General features: G+C 38.7%; 1 protein-coding gene across 7 annotated transcripts in view; it reads left to right on the plus strand.

Moving 5' to 3' along the window:
* The window catches only part of LOC128987600 (phosphatidylcholine:ceramide cholinephosphotransferase 1-like), a 156,368-nt gene that overhangs the window by 14,024 nt on the left and 126,669 nt on the right, over positions 1-15,675 (plus strand). The window contains exon 1 of one of the 7 annotated variants that reach the window (XM_054408538.1): positions 4,678-4,901. The exons of the other annotated variants lie outside the window; for them this stretch is intronic. Coding sequence (XP_054264513.1) covers positions 4,804-4,901 — 98 coding nt within the window. The 5' untranslated portion in view covers positions 4,678-4,803. Of the gene's footprint in view, positions 1-4,677; positions 4,902-15,675 lie in introns of those variants that run through there. 7 annotated transcript variants of the gene reach the window in all.

The raw sequence follows: 15,675 nt of genomic DNA on the forward strand, positions 1-15,675 counted from the left end.
TTTCCTATACCTAATGTTACTAGGTGGCGTTCGCAGAGGCATCCACAAAATTGAGCGGAGTCATCAAGGGTTCATATTATATTGTTTTTGTCTTACTGCAGTAAAAACAGTATTTTTTCATGCATGCGCTGCGGGTCTAAAGTAGCATTTTTAATATTTAGGGAGTAAAAATCGTTTTTAGCCTCTATGGAGTAAAAATCAGCTGTTGTCAACTCAGTTGTAAATTTCGATTGTAAACGATTGCATGTATCGAAAATATGTATCGATTTGTGCTTCGTAATCATTTTAACATATTACAGTCTACAGTCTCTTCCCGTAGCATTTTAGCATTGCAGATACATTAATCCATTCCCAAACTCAACACTGCTCACCTTTACTACTGCCTTCACCACACCCTACGTCGTGGACCTGTTTCCCTCTCTTCCCATAGCATTTTAGGATTGCAGATACATTAATTTAATTGCCAAAGACAGTTCCCACACTCTGCGCTGTTAGCCTTACTACTTCCTTCACCATTTACTACGTCATTGGCCTGTTTCCTTCCTTTCTCATAGCATTTAAGTATTACAAATTCATTTATCCATCTGCTCAAACGGTTCCCCCACTCTGCACTGCCAGCTTTTACTACTTCCTTCACCACTTACGTCGTGGACCTGTATTCATCGCTTTCCATAGCATTTTAGTATTTTAGATACGTTAATCTAATTGCAACAAACATCCCCACTGTCCGTACTGCTAGACTTTACTACTTCTTTCACAATTTCCTATGTCTTGGGCATGCTTCCATCCCTTCTCATAGCATTTCAGCATTGCAGATACATTAAAACTGCTACAAACGGTTTCCAGTTCCCACACTCCACACTGCTCACCTTACTACTTCTTTCACCTGTTTCTACGTCGCGGATCTGTTTCCCTCTCTTCCCATAGCATTTTAAGATTGCAGATACCTGAATCTAATCGTCATAAACAGATCCCACACTCCGAACAGCTCGCCTTTACTACTTCCTTCGCCACTTCCCACATCGCGGACCTGTTTCCCTCCCTTTCCGTAGCATTTTAGGAACGTTGTGACCTTAATCTAATCGTCATAAACAGTTTCCATACTCCAGACTGTTCACCTTTACTACTTCCTTAACCTCTTCATACGTCACGAACCTCAAGCTAGTGTCGTCATTTGATTATAGCCTGGGGACCGAGCTTTGCTCGGGGAAAATCATTAGTTCACTCTGAAAGCACCGTAGTATTGGAGATGCATAAATCCACACAATTTCCTACGTCATGGATCTGTTTCCCTCCATTCCATTGCATTTAAAGATTGCAGATACCTTAATCTAATCGTCATAAACAGTTCCCACACTCCCGACTACTCGCCTTGACTACTTCCTTCACCACTTCCTACGTCGCGGACCTGTTTTCCTCCCTTCCCATAGTATTAGGATTGCAAATACCTTAATCTAATCGTCATAAACAGTTCCCACACTCCGGACAGCTCACCTTGACTACTTCCTTCATCACTTCCTACGTTGCGGACCTGTTTTCCTCCCTTCCCGTAGCATTTTAGGTTTGCTGATACCATAATCTAATTGTCATAAACATTTCAAACACTCCGGACAACTCGCCTAGACTACTTCCTTCACCACTTCCTACGTCGCGAACCTATTTTCCTCCCTTTCCATAGCATTTTAGGATTGCAAATACCTTAATCTAATCATCATAAACAGTTCCCACGCTCCAGACAGCTCGCCTTGACTACTTCCTTCACCACTTCTTACGTCACGGACCTGTTTCCCTCCCTTCCCATAGCATTTTAGGATTGCCCATACCCTTATCTAATCGCCATAAACAGTTCCCTCACTCCTGACAGCTCGCCTTGACTACTTCCTTCACCACTTCCTACGTCGCGGACCTGTTTCCCTCCCTTCCTATTGCACTTAAAGATTGCAGATACCTTATTCTAATCGTCATAAACAGTTCCCGCACTCCGGACTACTCGCCTTGACTACTTCCTTCACCACTTCCTACGTCGCGGACCTGTTTTCCTCCCTTCCCATAGCATTTTAGGATTGCAGATACCCTAATCTTATCGTCATAAACAGTCCCCAAACTCCGGACTGCTCGCATTTACTACTTCCTTCATCACTTCCTACGTCACGGACCTGTTTCCCTCTATTCCCATAGCATTTTATGATTGCCTATACTACTTCCTTCACTACTTCCTACGTCACGAACCTGTTTCCTTCCCTTCCTATAGCATTTTAGGATTGCAGATACCTCAATGTATTCGTCATAAACAGATCCTAGACTTCGCACTGCTACCCTTGACTACAATATATCGAGTAATCTTAAGTATAATCTTTGCTCAATATTAACAAGTGATGTTTTTCCTTTTGTACTGTATTTGTAATTTCCTAGTATACTGTGGGTAGTTGGCTTATTATGAGCACATGCTAAAACTTCAAATCTTTTGTTTACTTTTTACTTGTTATTTAATTCAGCCAACATGGTTACCTAGCAACCCATAAGACTAATGTTAAAAAAATGTAATTTTCAGTTTCATTTTTCTACGGATTCCTGAGAGACTTTTTTTGACGCTATATAGATGTTGGCACTCACCGATATGGTCTTTATCACCATGCAAAATTTGAAAACGATTGATTCAGCCGTCTAGGAGGAGTTTGCGTATTACGAAATGCATAAAAGTCGACGTATAAGAGCTTCGCTCGCTTCGCTCGCTCCGCTCAAAAAATACCTCAGCTGTATTTGTTATTCTTTCAATTTATTACCTTATTAAAATCAGTTGAGATTATTTGTTTATATTACGAATTGTGGATATTTATAGGCATGCACTGTGGATGCGATGCTCCCTGGTGTGGATTAACCGCACTAGTGAGTACTACGACTATCCGCAGTACTATCATAGACTAACCAACTAAGGGAGTATGTTTTATCTATGGTACTATCCTGATAATTAGACCATTTCGTTAATTACAAGGAAAAATGTGGTTCGGATTCCACTATAAACTGTAGGTCCCTTAGTTACCATTAGCTGTATGGGCTATTAATTAACAGCTGTGTCTAAGGAATATGTCACAAGCGTCTATGCAGCCAGTGCAACTCCGAGGATCGTGGATTGGATCAGAACACCCCCCACCACCGCACCATGTCGTACGCTTCCGAATTAACCGGCGCATCAGCATAGCCTAACTGTTCGCGGAAAATTGTTATCTCTATCACTGTCCCTGTCAAAACGTATCGTTTGTAGGTTAAATTTAAATTAAAAATAATTTAACTGTCATAACCTAACCAAACTTGCTGATAATGACAAACTCTAATAAAGGTTTACTGATCGAAAAAAATAGTTCTGTTCTAAAAATAAAATTATAAATTTCTCAAATTAAATTTTTTAATTATAAAATTAAACTCATAACCTAACCAAACTTGCTGAGATAAAAAAAATTTTTGACAAAAAGTTAGAGCTACCAGCGGGTTACGAAACCGGCACCTTTCGGGTATCAGCCCGACTCGCTATCCACTACACCACCAAGTCTAATGACTTGGCTCCGTATCGTTGCGGTAGTGGTTGACGTCACGCCATCGGCACGGAGCGGTGGTGGGGGGTTTCCGATCTGATCCATGGTGGAAGTAAATATTTACTTCCACCATGGCCTAGACGCTTATGAATAACTCGGCCTTAGTCACTAACAAGACTACAAGATCGCGCCCCTCATCCTTCACTCATATTTGGGTTAAAATACACACATCGTGGCGTACCCATCTTAAATAATTGATATACTGTATTTTGTTTTGTTTAATTTCAGCTTAACTTAACCAATCAATAACTTAATGAAAGATTACACATGAATCTTTAGTTTTGGTTTTATTAATACTTATGAAGTCAAACGGGACGAAGCCCGTGGGTAACAGCTAGTTATTTTAAATAATAATTATTCTGATAACAGGAATTTTGTCCACATCAAACTATTTGAATCATGTGCATAATACGAGCCCTTGCTGATGTGGGCGGACATCAGAAAACGTTGTATAACTGTGTTTCATAACAAACAACCCCCTCAGAGACCATAGGAATGCGGTTGATAAGATTGCTCAGTGGTGTGCTGGAGCTCTTGTCGGCGCGGATTCGGCGGATTGTGCAGTTGATCGATCGATGATCGGATGATCGATCGTCAGTGTCATAGTTGGTGACCTTAAAATAAATATTTAAAGTTACACATGTTCAGCTACTGTAGGTAGCTTCATGTGTTGAACTTATCAGAAGTTTCAATATAACCAGAAATGAAGTGGTCCGACATTAATTTAAACCTTTTTTTATAATCCCAGTTTTTGTACAAATCATATTTATGATTAATTTACTTTTGCGAAGTATTTTTTTAAAGCACAAAATGAGTCTGCACGTTTAGGTAATTACGTCCAATTATAGGTATTACAGGTATTACGTACTTAACTAGTTTCAGACATTGCCTGACAAACTGACCCAATTTCACATCACCGCACTTGTAGCTTATTGCAGGCATGCCGACGGTTTGAGGCTCCCTGACAGTAGGGTTTGGTTTCAGGTTTCAGTTTCAGCAGTTTCACTGGACTGAATCAATTCGCTCTACTCCATGCAACAATGATGCCAATGTCACGTTTGTTTTCGTACGATCAGCTGTTCTGCTGTACACTGCCGGTTAACCTAAAACAGTGATAGTGATTTTAGTTTATTTGTAAGTTCAAGTTGTCTAGTTTTTTCTACCAGTTTCATAATCCAAATTTAAAATGATGTGAAGTGGTGCTTTTTGAAGCATGTCATATGTTTCAATCGATCCAAATACACACGATGTTATTATTGAAGTTTACAGTGAACCGAAGAGGGAATCTGACACTGACTCTCCAGTACCGATGTAAGTCCCTTTAGCTACATAAAACAATTCTCTGTCTATTATTATGAATCCTTAAAGGATATATCTTCCAACTAACAATTAATTTCGTAGGCCAACCTTTCAACTTCACTTAACCTATTTAGTGGAGGCCCCTCCTAGCTTAATTTGTGTTTTAACCCTCCAAGTGTCTCTAGTTTTGGTCTTAATGTTCACCCATTTATTGCGAAATCGCAGGGTTTTATTAAAATGTATCTTAGAAACTTAAAAACAAAGTAAAGTATACTGTTTTATATATCATTTTGTTTGGAAAATTATGGGCTTCAATGTGACATATAAAACATTACGAAAAAATGTTCAACAATTTTTGTGGGGTTAACATTTCTCAAAAATTATAAAATAAATGAAAAAATTTATGTTTGCGCTCAATAAATTGTTATAATTTATGGCTGCACTTTACTTGACGTCCTACACTCATTCGATTGTTTTTTTTCGATTCGATATTTTCATTCGATTGTTTCATTCAATATATCGTTTGGTTAGTTAAGTTAGGTTAACCTTACCTAACTAACCAAACGATATATCGAATGAAGCAATCGATTAATCGATATATCGATCGATATTTTCATTCGAATGAGTGTAGGACGTCAAGTAAAGTGCAGCCTAATTTATAGGCCTACAAATATTTTAAAATAGCCACTTTGTTCAGAATTTTATGAGGATTCCAAAAATATAATAATATAAGGAAGTAAGTTAGGTTTGCAAATAAATAAGTTATGGGCAAAAAACAGATTTCGGTACATAGCGTTTAGCTAAGAATGCATAGCCTAACCATAGCTAGGAATCTGGCTAATTTACATCAATATCACTACATACTTCTTCAGGATCATCAACCAGCCCTTCAAAATCACTTAAATCTTCTTATAATGCACCACATAGCCTATATCACTACTTTTGATTTTTAACACTAAAACCATGATAAACGTAATAAAACACATCAGTCATCGGTGCGAGGTTAACCAAGCTATTTACAAATACGCACGTCAGCTGTCTGCTACAATATTTTCGGAACTAAAATGAAAAGCGTATAGAAAAAGACATCAGGAGAAAGCTCTGAATCTGCTGAAAAAACTATACTTAACTAGATCCACTTCAATCCGATTCAGTCAGTCCCAGAGCCGTCGCCGTAAATAGTGTTTGTGAGTCGCAAAAGCCACACATAACACTATACAGCGGATGTGTTATGAGTCGCTTTTACGACACATAACACTCGGAGGGTTAACTTACGCACATACCGTATTATGTTAAGAGTCTATTTTTACTTTGGCCACGATTTATCAACACTCAACAGTATATAGGCTATACTGTTCTTTGATTAACTTGAAAATTCTCTCAAATCTTTTTAGGCTAATATCATCAGCCTAAAGCTATTGTTTTTTGTTCATGACTTTTTAAATCTTTTTTTATCACTAAGTAAATAACTGGCCATTGGATAAACGTTTTTTCTCCCCAAATTATTACTTTGTGAATTATAACTAAGGTGCAGTCCCTATCTAGAGTATGTTTAGTGTAGGCTTACAAGATAAAAGGCCTAAGCTATATTTTGGATTAGAACCGCTGGATTTCCCCTCTAGACTTCTAAGATAAGTGTTCACATGTAAATTTAATAACTTTACTTTCTATGAAATCAGTCTTTTAGCGAATTTCCCTATAGGGAAGTAGCTATTACCGTAGGTGGCACGGTAAGACCTAGACCTGGGAACGATTTACTTTTTCATTTTGATGTCTCCAGAGGCCAAACACCATTCGTTTAAATTTTTATATAGGCCTATGTATATATATATATAGGTAGATTTATATATATATATATATATATATACGTCCGTGAACGCGATAACTTGAGTAATTTTTGTCCAATTTTGATGAAATTTGGTTTAAAGGTGTAAAGCGGGATAAACTTGAATGAGTTTGTGAACCAGCATGATCGGACCATGGGAACGGGGCTTTACGGGAGGTTTTATGGGGTAAAAATTGGTTTTTCTTAATTTTGACCCTCAAAACACAAAATTTCCCAATTTCTCTTTAGACCTTTTTAAAGAGCTTAAAAAAACAAATAATTTAGTATATAAAATTATTTTTGTTCGATTATTAGTAATGGAGAAAATTAAAAAAATTTAAAATTTAAAATTTCCATGTTATTCTTATGGAGAATTATGTCAAATGTTGTAGTTTGCTTGTTTATGAATTATATTTTGATCAAACTTGGCAAATTTATTTATTTTGTACTAAGCTATCAATATTTTACTAAAAAACACATTTTATTAGTTTCCTTGTATAGCAGCAAACCTAGGTACTCGTTAAACCTAATGTTATTAAAATATATTTAATTGAAAATCAATTCAGACAAATGGAAATTCGCTTAGTCGGCAGGTTTGCTGCGGCAGGGGTATTTAATGGTCATTTAATCGTAAATGTAGGCCCAAATTTCATTAAGTAAGCACGTCTCACCTTTAAAACTATTGAATGTATTGACTTGTTTATCAGTCAGTAGAACTTCGATCAGAGGTGGCATAAAGGTACATAAAGTAGGTACATAAAGGCGAACAAGGCGGTGCCTAGGGCCCTGTGTTTTTCAGGGGATTCGCACAGCCGTATTTCAGGTATTAACTTAAGAGAGGCCCGCTATTGAACTTAGCCTTGGGCCCCGCAATCTCTAGGGCCACCACTGACCTACCACCGATTAACCGTCACTCCTTTTATCCTTCACCCTACTGCAGTAATTAGATGATTTTTTTTCTGCTGGACCCACTAATATCAAATCCTCTGTTTGAAAAACAAACTATGAAACCAAATTGTTTTTTAGATAAAGCGACCAAAATTGTAGGCCTACTAGGCTTGTATCATCCTTAATAAAAATGGCCAAATTATTTAATACCGGTACAGTTTCTGATTTGTGTATCTTTTTGACTGTCATGTCCAATTTCATTTTAGCCCTTTTTGAATAAAGTTAACTTGGTTTAAACACGCATAAAATGCAAACAAGTAGCCTATTGTTACGTTATACTCTCTAGTTGTATGGTGTTGATATAAGTGTCAGCTCTTTTCAAAGCTTCCTTTTTCCTGATTATAAAACACTGACACCACTTTGACTGAATAAACTAGCCTATTTGGAACTAGGCTAATGACCCTAACTAAACTTCTCTTTATTCATATACACTTTTGTTGCAGTTTTTGTACAGTTAGGTAACTTATTAACTGGATGGTATTCGGGTTACCTGGATTACCAGTAGGCCTAATAGGCCACTTAAATAAAAGTAAATAGGCTCTGATAGTTTATTTTTTCAGCTTTAGTTCTTGTAAATGCAAAATTGTTCAATTCTTTGTAAAATTATTGAAATGACAAAAAATATTTTTTTTTAGTTTAGAATGTTTTGTAATGGAACAGATTTCCTTTTATTAAACAGAGCGCCAGGCTTATAAGTAGACCATGGGATTGCATCAAAGCTGAAACCGCTTATTGTGCACCCTCATTCACACGTCCTCATTCTCCGTCAAATCCTAGATTCTTAGTGAACCATGAGATCCTTTTGACTATGATTACCTGTTCTTCCCTTTGATCTCCGGTCAATAGGCCAAGGGATCTCACACGCAGACCTTGCAGGGCTGGGTACATAAATATCACGTGGAAGGCTGTCTCCTCCTCCTCACCAGATTTTCTACATAAGGAGAGGCTTTCAACTTGAATTCCCATCTTGTGTACAATGTCCGCAGAATACCCAGTGGCCACTGATGAAGCCAACCACTTTCCACAGGGTCTTCCTATTCAGCCCAACGGCATCTTCCACTATCGCACACGTCGCCCCCGTTAAGGTTGGAACAAACATTGAGACCTTCACAGCTTTCATTAGGTTTCTGGCTGGGGCAAGCTGGAACAAGATTCCCTCGAAGGCACTCAGCTCAGGAGCTTGCTTGACCAGCCAATCCTTTGTGGCTGGGTTAGCACCAACCACCATGGCTCTGCCTTCTATATGGCAGCTGCTTATCCTGACGTCTTTGCCACGAATGGCATGCCTGGACAGCTCCCCCTTGATTTTGTTGGCTTCTGCCTCCGTCAGCTCCATGTCCGGGTGTTCAGATCTGGTGATGACCATCTTCTCCACGGATAGTTTCTCCGAATAGGCCCTCTGTGAAACAGCCGACCCCTCTCCCTCTTTCGTTCTCGTCTTCTTCTTGCCCCTGTATCTTCAGGTGTCAGGTGCTCTCGCCCCCCTCTTTCCTCCTGTCTTCCTGGAAGCTTCAGTAGGGTCAGCTTTGGGGGTGCCGCCCTCGCTCTGCTTTTTCCCAGCATCCTGGTTAAGAGAGGAACCGGCTTCGCTGGGAGCAAGTTTCAGGTGCTTAACAGCCCATGCCAGCCTCCTCTCCTTTCTGGATATCATCTTTACGCTCTTGTTTAAGGCATCCGCTATCCTCTGTCTTCGCATCTTGCCCCTGGAAAGTCGTTTTTTTTCGGTTCCTCCCTGGTTTCTGCGAGCTTGCCGTCATCGTCAGATTTCAGTAGACTTTCCTCCTCCATTGGGGTCATATCGTTTACGCTCAGTCTAGCTATAGAATGCTTTCAACCTGTCGGTCACACTCTTCTTGCAATCAACAATGGTTTGGTTGGTTTTTTGGTTTTTATCACTAACATCTATAATGTTCCCCCGAGTACTGCGTATCTAAAGGTCCACAATGTTCCCCCGAGTACTGCGTATCTAAAGGTCCACCTGAGTGACCCGATTAGAGAGGTAATGGCCGTACTTTATTCAGCATTGCTTTCAGGATTGATTTATGACAAAATAAATAGGTTTACGTACCTTATGTCGTCAATCCTTTTGCAGTCTCGGGCGACTAGTTTCGAAGCAGTTGTTTTATTATTAAGCCAATGTTGTCACACATGAATGTTAACACAATGCCGTAATCAATATTTACAAACTAGCAGAGTACCCGTCCTTCGTACGGGGTTGGCATATAAGTATCAAATGCTTATAGCAGTTATGAGTGAGGACATGGTTTAAGAAATTTCGGTTCTTTTTGAAGTTCGTTCGCTACGCTCACTCACCTTTAGGTTGGAGCTCGTTCGCTGCGCTCACTTTCCTTCAGGTTAGCTCGTTCGCTACGCTCACTTGCCTTCAGGTTAGCTCGTTCGCTACGCTCACTCGCCTCCAGGTTGAAGTTCGTTCGCTACGCTCACTCACCTTTTGCTGTTGTCATAAATGTAAAAGAAATAATAGTGCTAGTGCTGCACCCTGTTGGTAATCCTTGTAACTTTTAATGCTATTGAACATCATAGAACAGAACCAACTTGTTTAATTGAAACAGCTGTTAAGATTCATTAATTCCATTTCTCATAAGGTTAACATGGGAAACTCCAGAGCCACTGGGGCGGAGCCCCGAAGGATTTTTGGGATAAAAATATGCCTATATGTTAATCGGGAATGTGAGCTATCATCATGCCAAATTTCAGCCCGATCCGACCAGTAGTTTTTGAGATTAGCTCATACAAACACACACACAGACACCACCTCTTCTTTATAATAGTATAGATTTAACACACATGAAAAACACGGATTTGATTAACATAGAATGATGCGCAACCGGCCATAACACCCACGCACGTTAACGGTCACGACTCAATTACCCAACGTCCGTCTGGAGACATTGACCTTGGAGGGGGTGAAACAGCTGGTTATGAGCGCCTTTGTTATCAATGTCCTCAATCCTATCAAATATTATATTTCGGCCAAAATTTAACTTTTAATTTAAAATGCCATTGGGATATTTCTTTGTAGCTTTGTAGATATCATATTTTTTAAGGACGTTCATTAAGGAGTCTGGTACATTTATGTGAAATATCCATGCTATCACTACAGCCATTATTATTGTGGTTTTCATTAATCAGGTGTTCTGCAAACTCTTGTCTTGTGTTTTCAATTTAGGCTTAGGGCCATGTCATACGAGCGCTATTGCTGTCGTGCAGATGCCGTCGCGTTAAAGTCGCTCCAACCCGGCAACGGGGTTCTTATGGAGCATGTCATACGGACGCTAATGCCGTCGGCGAGTCCGCGTTAGCCGGACGCTGAGCGCAGCCAATGCGGACAGTTGCGCTAGCGGCAAGGCGCACGTGACGCACGGACCCTGTCATACGGAGCGCAAGCGCCAGCAGGACGCATTGGCTGCGTGAGCACTGTCAGAACAACTGGAACACCTTTGGAGTGATCATTGCGATATTTGATACGGAAAAATTTATTTATTTAGTTGAAAAACTGCCACCTCTCACACACGGCACTAAGGAGTTTGTCAAAAGAAGCAACCGACATTCGATAGTAACTAAAAAATTTATCTTCATACTTCCTGTGTTCCTGGAACATCAGATGAATCTGTGCTGTCGACAAACGAGAAGAAAGCACAGGATGGGTTCCCCATTGTCTTGGATTCTTCCGATAATACTCCTCTATGTATCTAAAATGTGCAAAAAGCTTATACAACCTAACTGGATGGTGTCCATCTAGGTAATAACATAATTGCCGCGACGGCAAATGCGCCCGGAAGACGCTACATATGACAGGCACCTGGCGTTGGCGGGACGGCATCAACGCGACGCATTTGCCGTCACGCATGAAATGTACTTTTTCCGGCGCTATCTCGACGGCATCTGCGCGACGGCATCTGCGCGACGGCAATAGCGCTCGTATGACATGGCCCTCAGGAAGGTGTTCTTTAAACCTTTTCTTGAAAGAACTACCTGTTTGTTCGATATATATTTTTGGACAGTCGCTGCAGGATAATTTGTAATAAACTCCTGTGCTCTCTAAGCTATTGGATAGGCCTACTGTCAATTTTGATGTACGTGAATTTAATTGGCATTCTAATTTGCTTGAAGTTTTGCTGGTCAATGTTATGTTGTGTTTCTTTAGCTCATTTTTTAAGGTGTAATGTAAGCAGCTGTCAAATTCTAGGGAGACGAAGTTTTGATCTGTTTTTGTAATTGTTTTTGGTTATTTTGTTTATCAATTATGTTGTCGATGATATTGATAGCCATTGTTTACAGCTATGAATTAAACGTTTCATTTTCTGGGTTAAGCTGCCTGAGACATAGTTATTATTAAAAGGCGGTTAACACAACTAGGTATTGTAAGCGGCCATCTTGTGTGAATGTGGATGATTGGAGGTAACATGGATAGTATGATCTGTGGTTGTAGACTTTCTATAGATTTTGTATTCAATGGTATTGTTATTTTTGGTCAGAGTTAGGTATAGAAAATTTATTGAATTGTTATTCTCAACTTCAAGTGTGAATTTTATTTTCTGTGAAATATTGTTCAAATGATTATTAAGAATTTGCAGATGTATAGACTGTCTAGAGTTTCCATTCAAAAGAAAGAGGGTGTTGTCAACATATCTTTAATAAAATTTGATTTTCTTTGAAAATTTGTTGCTAGTAAAGAGGATGTTTTCATTTTTTAAACTATTAGACACATTTTGGAGAGCACACTGGACAAAGGTAACCCCATGACAAATCCGTCTTCCTGCAGATAATATTTTCCATTAAAACTGAAATAATTTTATTCTGAAACTAGTTTGAGAACTACATCTTCTAAAAAAAAACTTTAGAACAAAATTATTTATTTAATGGAAAAAATTATCTGCAAGAAGACGGATTAGCCATGGATTCATCTTTGTCCAGTGTGACAAAAATATTGAAATTTTTAAAAACAATATTCCATGTTGTTTGTTTGAATAATATTCGTTAGAAGTTGATAAATTGAAAGGTTTGTGTTTAAACCTTTTCATACAATAGGTAGAGACTAAGGGTTTTACGTAGACCATTGATTGGCAAGATAACTTGTGTTTGTTAACAATTTGTTATTAGCTTACTACTGAATTGCATAGTTAAAAGGAAAACATCCAATGGTGTTTTTTTTTTATCACTCACAGTTACTTTGGGAGATGTAGCTCAGGAATAAAACTCAGCACTCGCTTACAAAACCCAACTTTATTGTTAGCCTACAAAGCAATACATAATACCACCGCCGCAGCAAAGCTGCAGACTAAGCGAATTTCCATTTACCTGGCTGGATTTCTTCCAAAATATTCCCTTAAAATTGTCAGATCTATTTCCTATTTAAATAACAGTACCAAGGGACCAAGACTTGCTCGGTTGTGGTTGATTGGATTTAATCGTTAAAACAATATCGTAAACAGACACATTTTATTATTTCCGAACATATAACATACACCGAAAAAAAATTTATTACATAATCCTACCATACACATTTGATTGCCGAAATACGTAAGAAACAACTCTGTACTGTAATGCTGTACTCTGTAGAAGTATCCAATTTTAAACAAAAATAAGATACACTTTTATGATCTTGTCTAAGTTTAAGTGACCCTCGCACAGAATGTTTCTCCCCTCTAGTCATTGAATCCCATTGTTTGACTTTTGCGCTTACCGGTGATAGCAGATAAAAGTATGATTCAAACAAAATCATATTAGTTTCAAATGCTTCAAGTGACAACAATTTTATACTTTTGCGCTACTACTTCTGAAGAAATTAAGATTCTGTCTCTTTTTTCATTTGGATTTAGTATACGGTAATAGTTTTATGCTAATTATTGTTATAATGGTATGATCAAACTTATTTCTGATCCTGTAATTTTCGGATCTAAAACCCCATTAGTCCAATGCTGAGACTTATAGTTACCAAATTAGTTTTTTCAGCAACACCCACAGTACCCTAGGTGCAATAGGCCTACTGGTCCACCAATAAATTTGTTACCTCAAAAATTATCTATTCCTAAAATTGCAACCATATTCTTCCCTAGTTTTTAAATACATTTAGTTAGAACTTCCATAAACAATCAAATCTTTAGTGTTTTGTAATCTTTGCTTAATAGATAAAACTGCTGTTTTCCCTTTTGTACTGTATTTTGTAATTTGCTAGTATACTGTGAATAGTTTGTTACAAACACATGCTACAAGTGTTTTGTTTACTTTTTCCTTGTTATTTTGTTCAACCAACTTAGTTACTTGGCAACCCATAAGGCTAATGTTCAAATTTTACATTTTTAATCAGGGCGAGATTCCAAGTTCACTAACCTTGTTACCATATTTAGTTGATACTGATTGATGGTTGAGCAGTATGAGAGATCTCCATCCTTAGCTTTGTTTTTAAGATGAAAACTCTTATCACATTCTCTTACACTCCTTTGTGTTTAAGTATGAACGCAACCATTTCGTACTTCTAAAAGTTCATTTTTAACCTGTTGGGTTTTAATAATTATTGAAGTTCTGTCATATAACTTCATTTAACCACAAAATCATATAAATCTCAATGTAATTTTTAGAGTACTAGAAAGAGGTCGAAGTTGAACCAAAGAAGAACAATGTCGTACATACCAATGGACTAGACACGGATCAGCTTATTAAGTGCACTGGCCACTCAATTTTTATAGGATGAATCTCTTGTGTGCTGGTTGGTTAAGAGAGTGTGTACTGTATTGAAAAGTCCAGGTTAACGATTTGTTTGCATGTCTTAGGTGGCCATCAGGGTGCTGAATAATGCAAGGACTCTTCTAGTCCATCTATCACCTTGCAATCACTTATGTATCTCTTGTGTGCTGGTTGGTTTAGAGAGTGTACAGTATTGACAAGTCCAGGTTAACGACTTGTGTGCATGTCTCAGGTGGCCATCTGGGTGCTGAATAAAGCAAGTAATACTCTCCTTGTCCTTCTATCAGTAGGTATGTCATCCTACCAGGAAATCACTTCTGTATCTCTTGTGTGCTGGTTGGTTAAGAGAGTGTACGGTATTGACAAGTACAGGTTAACGACTTGTGTGCATGTCTCAGGTGGCCATCTGGGTGCTGAATAAAGCAAGTAATACTCTCCTTGTCCTTCTATCAGTATGTCATCCTACCAGGAAATCACTTCTGTATCTCTTATGTGCTGGTTGGTTAAGAGAGTGTACAGTATTGACAAGTCCAGGTTAACGACTTGTGTGCATGTCTCAGGTGGCCATCTAGGTGCTGAATAAAGCAAGTAATACTCTCCTTGTCCTTCTATCAGTATGTCATCCTACCAGGAAATCACTTCTGTATCTCTTGTGTGCTGGTTGGTTTAAAGAGTGTACTGTATTGACAAGTCCAGGTTAACGACCTGTGTGCATGTCTCAGGTGGCCATCTGGGTGCTGAATAAAGCAAGTAATACTCTCCTTGTCCTTCTATCAGTATGTCATCCTACCAGGAAATCACTTATGTATCTCTTGTGTGCTGGTTGGTTAAGAGAGTGTACTGTATTGACAAGTCCACGTTAACGACTTGTGTGCATGTCTCAGGTGGCCATCTGGGTGCTGAATAAAGCAAGTAATACTCTCCTTGTCCTTCTATCAGTAGGTATGTCATCCTACCAGGAAATCACTTCTGTATCTCTTGTGTGCTGGTTGGTTAAGAGAGTGTACGGTATTGACAAGTCCAGGTTAACGACTTGTGTGCATGTCTCAGGTGGCCATCTGGGTGCTGAATAAAGCAAGTAATACTCTCCTTGTCCTTCTATCAGTATGTCATCCTACCAGGAAATCACTTCTGTATCTCTTGTGTGCTGGTTGGTTAAGAGAGTGTACAGTATTGACAAGTCCAGGTTAACGACTTGTGTGCATGTCTCAGGTGGCCATCTAGGTGCTGAATAAAGCAAGTAATACTCTCCTTGTCCTTCTATCAGTATGTCATCCTACCAGGAAATCACTTCTGTATCTCTTG

Source organism: Macrosteles quadrilineatus, unplaced genomic scaffold (assembly GCF_028750875.1).
Source record: "Macrosteles quadrilineatus isolate MER2022 unplaced genomic scaffold, UCM_ALF_1.0 Scaffold_2__2_contigs__length_208266976, whole genome shotgun sequence".
Classification (NCBI taxonomy): domain Eukaryota; kingdom Metazoa; phylum Arthropoda; class Insecta; order Hemiptera; family Cicadellidae; genus Macrosteles; species Macrosteles quadrilineatus.